The sequence below is a fragment of the Phytophthora infestans genome, genomic scaffold (assembly GCF_000142945.1).
Source record: "Phytophthora infestans T30-4 supercont1.18 genomic scaffold, whole genome shotgun sequence".
Classification (NCBI taxonomy): domain Eukaryota; phylum Oomycota; class Peronosporomycetes; order Peronosporales; family Peronosporaceae; genus Phytophthora; species Phytophthora infestans.
In genome coordinates this window covers 325,184-337,800 of record NW_003303741.1, presented here as the reverse complement: position 1 = coordinate 337,800, position 12,617 = coordinate 325,184, and the positions used below count along the sequence as shown (strand labels likewise).

The following is a 12,617-nucleotide window of genomic DNA, read 5'->3' as shown; positions in this document are numbered from 1 at the left end:
ACTAGGCCAAGAGCTCTCAGAGCCACCCACCAGCACAATTTTATCTTACATGTATTCTTCTTCATGATGTCAATGCATTTTTACCAACCTCCATTAGCTGATGATCAGGTTGTAAAACTGAGGTGAGTGGTTGAAGTTGCAAATTGTCAAAACAGGATTTGCTTGGGCTTGCTACGTCATTCCCGAATTTGACCTCCAAGCTGGAAGAAGCATGAACGACCACAAGTATGTGGACGCTTTCGACCATGACGTCGACAAACGCAAGGCTGATTTCGCTCACAAAGTGACTCAAGTGTACGAAATAATGCCGTTTTATTCCTACTTAGAAGTCTCAATTTAATTATCTGTGCATGTTAATGATTCTCAGACGGAATATGATGAGGGAGTTGGGGCACGACGCCGTCGTGTTGAGTCTCTCAGCCAACTTTGCTTGGATCACCAGTGGTGCTCGTAGCTACGTCTTCATGGCTACAGAAGGTGGAGCTGGCTCCATTTACGTCGACAACACCCAAGTGGTAGTGTTGACCAACGAGATTGAAGGTCACAAATTAGTGAACGAAGAGATGCGAGGTCTTGAGGAACACGTCAAGCTCGTGCAAGACCCGTGGTATGCTCAACGCAGCCACGCAGACATGGCCAAGAAGCTCGCTCAGAGCGACAAAATCGCGGTCGACAGCATCAATACTGAAGTGTCTGGTCGTCTCGCGGAACTACGTTCTATCTTGACAGAGTACGAGATGGAAGTGTTCCGTGCTCTGGGCAAAGACTGCGGCGAGATCATTGGCCAAGTGGCTCGTGCTGTACGCCCCACCATGAGTGAATGGGAAATTGCTGGTCAACTATCCGCCAAGATGTGGGCACGTGGAATCACGCCCGTTGTCATGCTGGTAGCTGCAGACGAGCGTGTCGACACTATCCGACACCCTCTACCAACCAAGAAACGCGTCAAGAACAAGGCGATGCTCGTGATCTGCGGTCAACGTGCTGGTTTGATCGCCTCCACCACTCGTCTAGTGTATGTCACAACGACACCGAACGCTACGATCCCGGACGATTTACTACGTCGTCACGAAGCTGCTACTTATGTAGACGCCGTGTTGATTGCCAACACGCGCAACACTGGAGCGAAGGCTGGAGAAATGTTTAAGATGGCACAAGATGCGTACGCTGAGAAAGGGTTCGACGATGAATGGAAACTCCATCATCAAGGTGGCTGTGCTGCCTACAAGAGTCGGGAATGGGTAGCCAATCCAACGATCAACCGCGTCACGGGCTTGAACCAGGCGTACGCGTGGAATCCATCGGTAGCAGGCACAAAGTCGGAGGATACAGTACTATGTTACGCGAACGCAGAGGGCAAAGCGGTCGTGGAGACCATCACGTCTTCACCGGACTGGCCGATGATACAACACTCCATTGGAGACGTCACGATCGCTCGTCCCAAGATCTTACACCTGCAGTTCTAAGTAGCGCGAAAAAAACGTTTTTTAACTCGCAAAAAAAATGTTAAATACAGCGTTGTTTACTGTCTACACAGTCTGGACTTCTCCGGTCGTCTCCGGAGATTTCCAGAAGAGGGAAAAGATGTTGGTGATGATGACATCCGCCACGTTCATATCGTCGTCTTCCTCTTCTTCAGACACAGTCGGTGGTAGCTCAACTGGAACGCGTAGTTGCTCCAAGTCGACGACAGTTCCTTCGTCGATCAGAACTTCTTCGTCTAAGTGCGAGTCGAACCCATCAGAAGAGCTGCTATCACTGGGTGGTGCATCCTGAAGAGGAGGCATCGGGCGCTGAGGACTACTCAGATCTCGCTTGAACGTCAGTGTCAGGGGGCGTAAACCTCCTTGTAGTAATAACATGACATGTCGGAACGGAGCGGCATCCACGGGGGTTTTGTTGACTGCGACCAGTTCATCGAATGGCTGCAACGAATTCTTGTTCGCAGCAGCCATGTCCGGTAGCAAACCCCTCACTGTAGCGCCAGAGTCCGGTACATTGGCTTGGAAATGGATACCGATAGGGCCACTTGCTTCGAACACCACGTCGAGATACTTAACGCCTTCTTCTTCTTCTTTTCTGATGGTTTCCGTGTTCACGACAGTCGAGTTGGATCTGGACGCACGCGACTCTGTTGTCGTAGCGCTGGAGTTGCGAGCGAGAGGCTTCTGAGACGCTGAGGAGGGTGTAAGTAGACGAGGGTCTGTCCACGTTGTAGTGGTCGTGTACTTGTTGAAGAAAAACACAGCACCTGACGCAGTCACGCGCATCTCCCAGCCAGCAGGTAACGGCGTCGAGAAGTCTTCGATCGTGTGTTTCCTCCCGTCATCGGGAGGCACGTGGATGTCCTCGAACACGTTGCTGTCGTGCGAAATGTGTGGCGTGGAGAACGAGCGACGCAGAACATTATCCGGAGCTGCGGCCATGGCGCTGATACCACGCGGACGTTGCGCACTACTGGAGCTAGTAATCTCGGTTGCAACAGAGACATTATCCTTGTCTTCTGTACGTGATGTTGAGCGCTGTTGGAGCGCTATACGGATACGAGGGTCTTCCAGCTCGTTGCTACTGTCACCGCCTATCCTCTTGTAGCCCGTAACACCTTCCTTCGTCTTGATTCGTTCATAATCCACTGGCAGCTCAATTCCGCTACAGAGTGCGTCAATCTCGCGGAACTTCACATTCAACGCCCGTTCAAACTTGGTCTGCGTCTCTATAGCAGATTCCTGTTGTCGTGTTAGCTGGTCTTCCAACTTTGCAACTGCAGAGTGACTAGCTTGCAACTCTTCCTCCTTGTCTTGCAACTGTTGACGCAATCTGGCAATCTCATCCGCCCGACTATTGCCATTGACAGTCGCAGTCGATTCCTCCTTAAGAGAAATACTTTCGGTCTTCACTTTGTCCACAAGTATCTGGGAGGCTTCCAGCTCCAGTCTCAACTGGTTACTCACAAACTGCACTGCGTCATCAGACAGTTTCCCGGCTAGAAACGCACGAGATCCCAGTACTTCGGTCAGCTTGGCAATTGCACTTTCAGCCTCTCGTTTCTGCTGTAGCAACTGCGTCACAGCTTCACTCAGTTTGTCCACAGAAGGTTGAGGACCTCGTGCATTTATGTAGGCAGACACCAATTCCTCCCAGATTTGAGCCAATTGAGCGTCCACCGAGTCCATCGTGTGTCCATTGGCCTTCAATAACTGCATAAAGTCGGCCCAGCTCTTCTCACTTTGGTTGCCTGATAAGGGCTGGTGTACCTTCAATTCCGATGGAGGTAGAACCCCAATACTGAAGTTGCTGAGTCCACTGACGATACTACTGGGTGGAGGAAAGCTTGGATGTGGCGGTGGGAGTGGGAGATCCTCCAATTTAGTGTCGATGGAAGGAGCTTCGGCTGTAGCGACTGCTTTCTTGGTGGGCGACGAATATTCTATTGTGGAATATTCTCCATTAGAGGATATCATGGGTTGGAAGATGTTTACCTGACTGCCGATGAGAGTCTGAGGCACCTCTGTCGAGTCATATTCTCCATTTTGCAACCATAGCTTCTTCTGGCTCTGGTAGGCTCGCAATAGCACTCTTCCACGAGCGATTAACTGCCTCTCTGAAAGCATATTGCTGTCTGGTATTGATGTGTTTGTGTCTGATTCTGGTGGCGGGATCAGAACTGAGTCATTTGCTTTGACGACATCATCTTCGCCGGTGTCACTGGAGCTCTGGATTGCGGAAAACGGGATCGGGGGTGACGCTGATGTCGTTAGAGAAGAGGGGGATGACACAGACAGCGGAGACGCAGACGGTGGATAGCTCGGATGACCTTGGTGCTGCGGCGTTGACGCTTCAAAGCGCTCCATGGGATAAACGGAAACTGATTCTCAGCTTTTGATTTGGTTGAGCAATTATGTGGACCACGTTTGTCTAGTTTCTAACGGTTAGAAACTAGAGCCTTAAAAAAAAGGCCAGACACGACCCTAACAGATGCGTTCACAGACGTACACCAAGTGCTCGGTGTGGACAAGTGCTGCTGGTGCCAAAAAGCTCGTCGCCGTTGCAATCACGAATCGTGATTCACGATAGGCGCCATGTAGGGCGGCCCTCCAGAACGATGATTTCCAAGGTTGCACTTCCAGTAATTTTGCCATAAATACGATTTTTCGTTACTGTAGTGTAAATCGCCATCTGAGGTGTACATCATGTATGAATAGCAAAGCATTCCACATTGGTGAGCATTAAGATGAAGCAATGCCTCAGGTGTTATGCCTGGGCCATACTTCGAAGTACACGTGCCGTTTTCGGAGGTGTGAACGCTTGTGAGAATCTCGTCAAACAGGATGGCGCCTCCGAGGCAGAGTCTGCAACGCAATCACCTGGATTGCGAATGGCGTCGTCTCATTGGTCAACGTCTGTCCGCCATCGATTTCGCGCAAGTTCTTGTGGCGCTCCGCACGTTGTGTTCCCTACACCAACATGCGACCTTTATTTGTCTTTAAAGTATTGATTCGTCTCGTCGCACGATATTCAGTATGCTCACTTTAACTTAGAACGAAACAAACTGTGTTTGCGCTTCAAACATCTTTCCAGTCAGATCTCCATCCGCCGTCCAGTGCGTGAAGCTCATTACCGCAGTACCATCTCAATGCTGGGCTCTGTGCTCCGTTCCCGTGGCGTGCAGGCCTCTGCATGTCGCCGCTTCGCCACTGTACAGGCTTCTACGCCAGCTTCCAAGGCGGTACTGACGCCTGATGCTTCGTCGGACAAGAAGCTCAGTGAGGTAGAAGCCCACGACTCTTACCTCCACCGGCCTGTGACGTACCCGCTGGACAAGATCAAGGTGGTTCTACTGGAGAACATCCACCCGCGCGCCAAAGAAGTCTTTGAGCGTGAAGGGTACACAGTGGAGACGCACAAGCGCGCGATGTCTGGTGAAGAGCTTGCACGTGTCGGCGGTGACGCTCACATTTTGGGCATCCGCTCCAAGACGCAGCTGGATCCGGACTTCTTCAACACGGTAGGCTGGCACGAGCATCGTCTGTGGGCTGTGGGATGCTTCTGCATTGGTACCAACCAGGTTGCTCTTCCCTCTGCTGCTGCGACGGGCATCCCGGTCTTCAACGCGCCGTTCTCGAACACTCGCTCGGTGGCGGAGAAGACGTTGAGTGAGATCATTGCACTACATCGTAAGCTATTTCTGCGTTCCACTGAGCTTCACCAGGGCATCTGGACCAAGTCTGCTACTGGAGCACATGAAGTGCGTGGCACGACTCTCGGGATAGTTGGCTACGGACGCATTGGCTCGCAAGTGTCGGTACTAGCCGAACTACTCGGCATGAAGGTGGTTTTCTACGACCCTGTCAAGTGTCTACCACTGGGTAACGCCCGTCAAGTGGATACACTGGAGGAACTGCTTGGTATGGCCGATGCCGTGACTCTCCACGTCCCTGCCACACCCACCACTAAGAAGATGATCAACCGCGAAACTATCGCGCAGATGAAGGACGGCGCACTACTTGTCAACAACGCACGTGGTACCGTTATCGACATTGACGCTGCTAAGGAAGCCGTTGAGAGCGGCAAGATCGCTGGTATGGCTGTCGATGTGTTCCCTAAGGAACCTGCCAAGAACGGTGAGCCGTTCGACACGCCTCTGCGTGGTCTCCCGAACGTGATCCTGACGCCTCATATCGGTGGCAGCACTGAGGAAGCACAGGGCAACATCGCTGTGGAGGTGGCTTCGAAGCTCGTGCGCTACATCAACGACGGCTCCACGACGACGTCCACCAACACGCCGGAGATCGACATGCTGCCTATTCGCAACAACTCGATGCGTATCCTGCACATGCACCAGAACGTGCCTGGTGTATTAAGCAAGATCCACTCGGTGCTGTCTGACTACGGCATCAACGTGACGTCGCAGTACCTGCAGTCGGATCCTCGTCATGGCTACATCGCTCTAGAAGTGGAGAAGTTCCACGCCAAGGTAGTCACGCGCGAACTCGAGAAGATCAAGGAGACTATTTTCCTACGTACCATCGTCTAATGAGCGTGGATGACAAAAGGCACATCAGCTAACCCAAGAAGTAATGTGAACGATGAACACAGGCGCAATTGATGGGGGGTAAGAGTTCATACAGCTACGACCCTCCTGTTGGCAACTTGGTAGATAGACGACTTCCCCATAGATAATAACACCAACGTCCCAATACAATACCCGCCTACACCGTTGTTCCATCACACCGTTGGCAACGCTGAGACCATGTCTTCTTCATACTGTAGTAATAGGTTGTAGTGATCTGCGAGTATCTTTGCTCGCATTACTGAACCCTATGACAGTTCCTGATATTATTAAACACATCTCCGTTATATCACAAGTACAATAAAAACAATAATAGCACTGGAGTCGGTCGAATGGTGGCATGCAAGGCCTCCGCTTTTGCTTCATTAATAAATCAAGGCATGCGTCCTGCAGTGTGCTCCACCAGGTCGACCGCGTCTTTTTCTCTCGTCGAGGGCAGGCCGTTCTCTCAATCTCACTCAGTTCCTAGTCCACAGATTCGCGAATTTAAGCCGAGGCGTCGTCGCGGATCTTGCGAAGACGAGCCAGAGTCGAGCGGACCGTAGCGGCCGAAGCCGTGTTCAGCAGGTAGGCGCCACCGGCGATGGTCTTGTGGCACGAGCGGCACTCCCAGATGCCCGTCACGTTACGCTTGATCGAGTCCTTACCGCAGAACACGCAGTTGTACTTGGCGTGCTGCGAGATTTCGATCTTCTTGACCACCTTACGGAGCGACGAACCGTAGCGCGTGCCGTACTTGCCGCAAATGCCAACTTTTTTCGTGCGCTTGCCCTACAGTCAAAGCCATAACGTCAGTGATCTGTGCACACGTCTTAAGTGTTGGAATCCTGCCAATTTGCCGCTGTTTGGTGCCCGCTTCACCCCGCAATTCCTGTGTGTCTGTCTGTATCTGTTTCATGGAGGTCCTCTCTTTGTCGCCCAATTCCGTCGCGTCTGAGACGCGAAAAAGTGCGCAACCAACATGACTGGAGAGAGGAGAGCGAGGGGAAGCGAATGCACCTAGACACGCTGCATGTAGCTTAGAGTACACAGCGAGAGCTCACCATTTTAGCCTTGTGAGATTATCCGGAGAGAAATCGACTTTGAAAAGTGAAAAGCTCCTACGCTCCAAACAGCAGCGCAGCCAACGATTGAATGGCCCAAGCGAACCGCCAGATTTTCCACCAATACCCAAGACGTAAGTGCATATTATCCAATCGCATTAGCATTTCAAAGATAAAGTAGCCTACACACAATATAATGTGGCAAACCCCAAGAAACTGCAACCTAAATGAAACGGCGTCTGCTGTCAAAATGGACGAGGCTCCTTTGACGCAGCGTCGTGACACACCACGGCGGCAATGATCGGCCGCAAACAGCGCAAACGTACGTGCTTCTCTCAAGATTCCTCCCCACGTTAAAACATCGCAAAAACATGCAGTATTCATTACAAAATATCTAATGTTTTGCATGGAATCAGGTGTGGTATACGTCGATGGCATCCCAATCGAGTCGACACTGTTGGAAGCTGGAGAGTCAGGCCTCAAAGGTGCAGAGAAGAGTGACCCAACGTCTCTGGCAGCGCTGGACCCGCAAGCTGTACGTTGTCAGCTACGATAAGTACTCGTACCATGATCCTAAACTCGTCGCTGCAGTTATTCGACAAATACGACGCCGATGGGTCCGGTGATATCGATTTCGAGGAGTTTAAAGTGCTGCTACACGAGTTGAGTGTGAATCTCACGGAGCCCAAGGCACACGCGTATTTCAGACGCTGTGACCGCCGTCGACGAGGCTGCATCTCGTTCGACGAGCTTCGACTAGCGCTGTACACTTGCGACCCCAAGAATCCCCATCGGACTGGCGGGTTTGCTCCGGGCCAGTCACTGGCGCCCAGAGATTTGTTCGAGATGTTTGATAAGGACGAAGAAGGCGCGATTGACAGAGCCACCTTCACGGAACTTCTCGAGTTCATTGGACGTAAAATGCCTTTGGACAAGATGGAAGAGCTCTTCGCCACCTATGAAGACGTAGGTGTTCTGCTATGATAACGTAGCTATGGTTCGCGCTGACTACTGCTCTAATAATGACAGCCAGAGCTGGAGATGCTGTCGTATCTGCAGTTCAAGAAGGCGTGGCTCGCTGTCGTCGACGTACCAGCTGAGCTTCGTCAACGTGGAGAGAAATTCAACAGGTTTTTACCACCTAAAATGCTTGCAAAGAAGCTGGCGATGCTGGTGAGTTTAGAAGAGAAGCAAGAGGCTTTGACGCTTCTGGAGGCCAACAACACGCTCAGTGACGAGGTCATCGCTTCCCAACGACGCGAATTGGTGACGGAAGCGCGCTGTCTTGCCCGTGTGAGGTTAGCTGAAGCTCTGGATGCTGCAGGACAGGTCTATGTCTTTGGGAAGGGAGCTCATCAACGCTTCGACTGCGAACCCAAAGAACCCGATTTCGTCGACTTTATGGACTACGACGTCGTACGTGAGCTATGGCAACAACGTGTCAGTCCAGCAGGGTCCAACGCGATGGCTTCACTCTCTTCTGGAGTTAAATCTATTGAGAACAAGCCGAAGAACAGTGACAATCCCGACAAGCGACTATCTCCCGCTAGGACGAAGCTAGAGGCGTCAGCACGTGCGTTTGCCGACCGACAGGTGTCGAAAGCGACGGCTTTTCTATGGGGGAAACGTGTGAATCAGGTCGCTTGTGGCGCTGCCATCGCGTACGCGCTTACCGACGCCGGTGAAGTGTTTTGCTGGGGTGGCAACAAGCGACGATGGAAATATTTCTACGATGAAGCCACTGCTACGAACGTCGTCGAAGACAGTGATCCCGGTGGCGCTGCACTAGCAGAACTCGCCCGGTTTGGAGCAAAACGAGACTCGAGCTGGAGGAAGAACCCTCTCACTGCACGTAGCGAGATGTTGAGACTGTTTGCTCTTCCCTCACAAGTCTCAGAAAGCCACGACGTTCATGACAAACTGGGACTCCGTCGAAAATACGCCCAGGTGTTCGAGAAGCTAGTGCCGTTGACACTCACAGACGAAGATAGACGACGGAGACTGCAACTTGTGGGGCAATACTACGGTCTTTTAAGTGGGAGGAGCTGTATGAGATCGCTGGATGAGCTGATGGAGACAGTGGAGCCTGATCTGGATGTGGATAACTTGTCTTTATCTCTCTTCGTACGAGGCGTGGAAGTAGCCAGACCTACGCGTACGGCGCTCTTAAAGATACTAGGAGAGTGTCTTGAGCTCGAGAGAGAGTGTGTTGGAGAGAAATTTCACGAGCATATGAAGCATCAGGACGAGATAGCCAGACGCCATCGCAAAGAGCGTCGTGAGAGAGCGTTGATGGCTGTAGTGGACAAGGCGAATGCCTTGTGGTTTGACCTTAATGAGCTTCGTGAGAAGATGGCTACAGCTGAGAGAGAGCGTCTTATCAAGGGCGACGAGGAATACGACAAGATGAAGCGGAAGATCACGCATGCTACTCAGAAACTCAAGCGGCGAGCACGTGAGGGACACTCCGCAGTGGTAGTTCCGGACCATAACGCAGAACAATGTCAAGATCTGCTGTACATCAACGGCTTGACTGCTCGAGGCCCAGTGCTTAAGTTCTTTGACGGCTCTCAAGCGCTTCAGAGTATTGCAGTGGGGTCTCGTCATGCTCTGGCTATCCATTCCTCTGGGAAGTTATACACGTGGGGAGTTGGCTCGTTTGGACGCTTAGGTGGCGCTCAAAACGTCGAGTGTAAGCGAGATAGAAGCAACGATGAGAGTGAAGGGAACCCTGTTGATTCGTGGCATAGTGACGCTCATACAGCGCAAGTTATTCCTGCTGTTCGTCACCTCCGCTTTCGAGCGATTTCCTGCGGATTCAGCCATAGCCTGGCACTCTGTACCGATGGAACGGTGTACGCTTGGGGCTCTGCCACACACGGCAAACTCGGTATTGGTCCAGTCCTAGTGGAAGAGAGCTTCACGTTGGCTCCAATGGCTCTGTCTTCGCTGACAAGTCTCGGCGTTCGGGTACGGAAGATCGCGTGTGGACCATCACACTCGGCGCTTCTGACTGTTGCTGGCGCTTTGTATGTCTGGGGATGTGGAGACGGAGGACGCCTTGGACTGGGAGACGACAGAGACATCGGAGAAGACAGAATTCCACGTAATGGAGTGCAACTTGGAGTGATCTCGACACCGACACGTGTCGTTGAGCCTTTCGAGCACGAGAAAGTGGTGGAAGTGGCGTGTGGAGCCGCACATACAGCAGTGCTAAGTGCGATTCAGAGAAACAGCGGTGGGTGTGTCTACGTGGCTGGAAGTAACCACGCCGTAGCCAACTTCACGCCGAGATTTACTCGTGTTACAGTGCCAGAAGCGTCGACTGTCATGGCGATGAAAGTGAGTTGTGGACCAGCACACACCGCGTTTGTATCGACGGAAGGAGAGCTGTATACTTGGGGGAAGAACATCGGTGGCAGTACCGGACATGACGTAAAGTTGCCTCTTCTTCCTCACCCGACACGCGTTGGTTGTATGTTTGAACGTCCACGCAATTTGTGTCTCGATGCGGCAGTCACTGTCACTCAAAGCAGTCAGAACGCGACGGCTATAGCAGAATTTGCACTGGGTGGCGACCACGCAGCAAGAGAAGGCCAAAAGAAGCGACAATCTCGACGGTCGAGTGGACAAAATACCGCACATTTCGCGCAAACGCAGCACGAAATGTGTCCATTCTGGCAGGTAAATCTGGCTCAACACTGTCGAATTGTGTCCATCCGAGTGGTTTTAGTGTCTTCCACTTCAATTGACGCTGAGTCGGCCAGATCCACTGCGTTAAAGTATGCGGTAATGGTGTCTGAGGACGCTTTCGACCTTGAGATCCGCGGTAAACAGGCGCTTGCGAAGGCTAGAGGACACAGTGTCCACGTCTCGTTGAGCTGTGATACTCAGAATGAGCTCAAATGGACAGCTCCTGCCGATACGTTCGGGAGATTCGTTCGAGTTCAGCTTGAGAGTGTCAGTGGAGCTTCTTTGTTGTCGTTGGAGCGAGTCGAAGTGCTCGGAGCTTCCAGTGAGCAATATACGGGACCTCGAGTTACCGACGTGGTGTGTGCCGAGGGGATGACAGTAGCCATTTGTACGCCAATCGGTGACAAGGAAGAGCTACGCAACATGTTTCGACGAGCTGTCAGAGCTGATCGCTCGAGTCTTAGTGTGCTGGCTCAGCTGGAGACGTTCCAGTCTTGTGTGCGTGAAGAAGAGCAGCAACAGCAAGAGGAAGAAGCACTGTATAAGGCCAGTCAGACAGCGAAAACAAGCATCGAGAAGAGAGAGATCGCGACTGCGATCGCTGCGCTGGAGGCCAAACAACGAGCCGAGACGTGTGTGCTCTGTCGACCAAAAGTACCGTGTGTCATCTGTGAGATGGAGAAACACGTACGTGCTGCAAAGAAAAAGTTGATAACTCAGACGCCGCAGCAACCGAAGATCTCAGTAAATGACCGTAGAAAACAGCACAGTCAGCCGTCAACTTCTATTGCTCTGGTGACTGCGATTAAGCGGCCAGAGCTGGCGTTGACGCTGGAAGGTTTGTGCTCCGAGTTCCTTGCACTCGACTTACGGTCGAAGCAAGACGAGGAAGAAGCTCAACAGCGTGTTGAGCTCGAATTAATGGACCCTGTGGCTCTCGCGCGTGCCAAACAGGAAGAGGAGGCAGCAGCACGACTGGCATCTGGACAAGTGAGGGCCAATCCTACTCGAATGGCGCGTCAATTGTTTGTTAAGTTTGTAACCTCGACAGGCTTTCGTGGCCACAAAACGCAAGAGAAAAGGACAATAACGACTAAATGAATCTCAAGACCATCGGTACTCTCGATTCCGAATCATCGGAAAAGCCGAACTTTGAGCTTGGACGAGCTACTCGAGGTATCCTCAATGTCGACAATGGCAGTTTAAAACAAAAGCTGTAGTTTGGACATGCTGGAGCTGGTAGAGAGCCATTTTGACGGGTGTTCGATGCCTAGATCAGCGATTGACTGCCGCGTCTTCCGGTCGATCTGACATTCTACAGTGGATGGTCAGACGACATTGTACCACTCAAATTAGTCGCCATGACGCTGTATAGAGCTGGCCAAGTGGACGATGAGTAGAGTGAGAAAGAACAAGTATATGACGAGGCTGCTGCGGCTACTTCAGGAAATTTGGCTTTGTAGATAGCAACCCGAAGAAGTATAGGTGTGAGCAATGGACACCTTGTAATGGTACAGTGGATAATGAAACAAACTTTATTGACATCGAATCCTTAGTGCTCACTATACACCACTTCGAGGTTGTGACAGAAGACTGAATGGCTGGTTCGTGTACTTACTTAGCCCTACAGTAGGTGTGTGGCAAAAAAAGATAATTTTTGAGCTGGTAGCATTAAAAGGGTTGTCCCAACAAAGCAATTGTGAAATGGACACATGACCATCCAGTGGGTGGGTGCAAGTCACAACTTCCTTGATCTTGCAAGTGACTTCGATATTACGTACGGTCACTCATTATACTATGATGCAGCACGA

General features: G+C 51.6%; 5 protein-coding genes across 5 annotated transcripts; 3 read left to right on the top strand and 2 right to left on the bottom strand.

The window, feature by feature from the left end:
- Positions 1-211: 211 nt before the first annotated feature.
- On the top strand, positions 212-1,466 carry PITG_10266 (uncharacterized protein; the record flags this gene model as incomplete). Its single annotated transcript, XM_002902047.1, has 4 exons — positions 212-225; positions 266-283; positions 368-1,085; positions 1,131-1,466. 4 exons carry the CDS (start codon positions 212-214, stop codon positions 1,464-1,466), a joined length of 1,086 nt encoding a protein of 361 aa, XP_002902093.1.
- Positions 1,467-1,529: 63 nt separating this feature from the next.
- On the bottom strand, positions 1,530-3,851 carry PITG_10265 (uncharacterized protein; the record flags this gene model as incomplete). The annotated part of the gene is made up of 1 exon (XM_002902046.1): positions 1,530-3,851. One exon carries the CDS (start codon positions 3,849-3,851, stop codon positions 1,530-1,532), a length of 2,322 nt encoding a protein of 773 aa, XP_002902092.1.
- A 757-nt stretch (positions 3,852-4,608) lies between these two features.
- Positions 4,609-6,101, top strand: PITG_10264 (D-3-phosphoglycerate dehydrogenase; the record flags this gene model as incomplete). Its single annotated transcript, XM_002902045.1, has 1 exon — positions 4,609-6,101. The coding sequence occupies one exon, from the start codon at positions 4,634-4,636 to the stop codon at positions 6,032-6,034; it is 1,401 nt and encodes a 466-aa protein (XP_002902091.1).
- Positions 6,102-6,369: 268 nt separating this feature from the next.
- On the bottom strand, positions 6,370-7,194 carry PITG_10263 (60S ribosomal protein L37a, putative; the record flags this gene model as incomplete). Its single annotated transcript, XM_002902044.1, has 2 exons — positions 6,370-6,841; positions 7,114-7,194. The coding sequence occupies 2 exons, from the start codon at positions 7,114-7,116 to the stop codon at positions 6,557-6,559; spliced, it is 288 nt and encodes a 95-aa protein (XP_002902090.1).
- Positions 7,195-7,410: 216 nt separating this feature from the next.
- On the top strand, positions 7,411-12,122 carry PITG_10262 (regulator of chromosome condensation (RCC1), putative; the record flags this gene model as incomplete). The annotated part of the gene is made up of 4 exons (XM_002902043.1): positions 7,411-7,435; positions 7,530-7,648; positions 7,705-8,079; positions 8,143-12,122. The coding sequence occupies 4 exons, from the start codon at positions 7,411-7,413 to the stop codon at positions 11,905-11,907; spliced, it is 4,284 nt and encodes a 1,427-aa protein (XP_002902089.1).
- Positions 12,123-12,617: the final 495 nt, after the last annotated feature.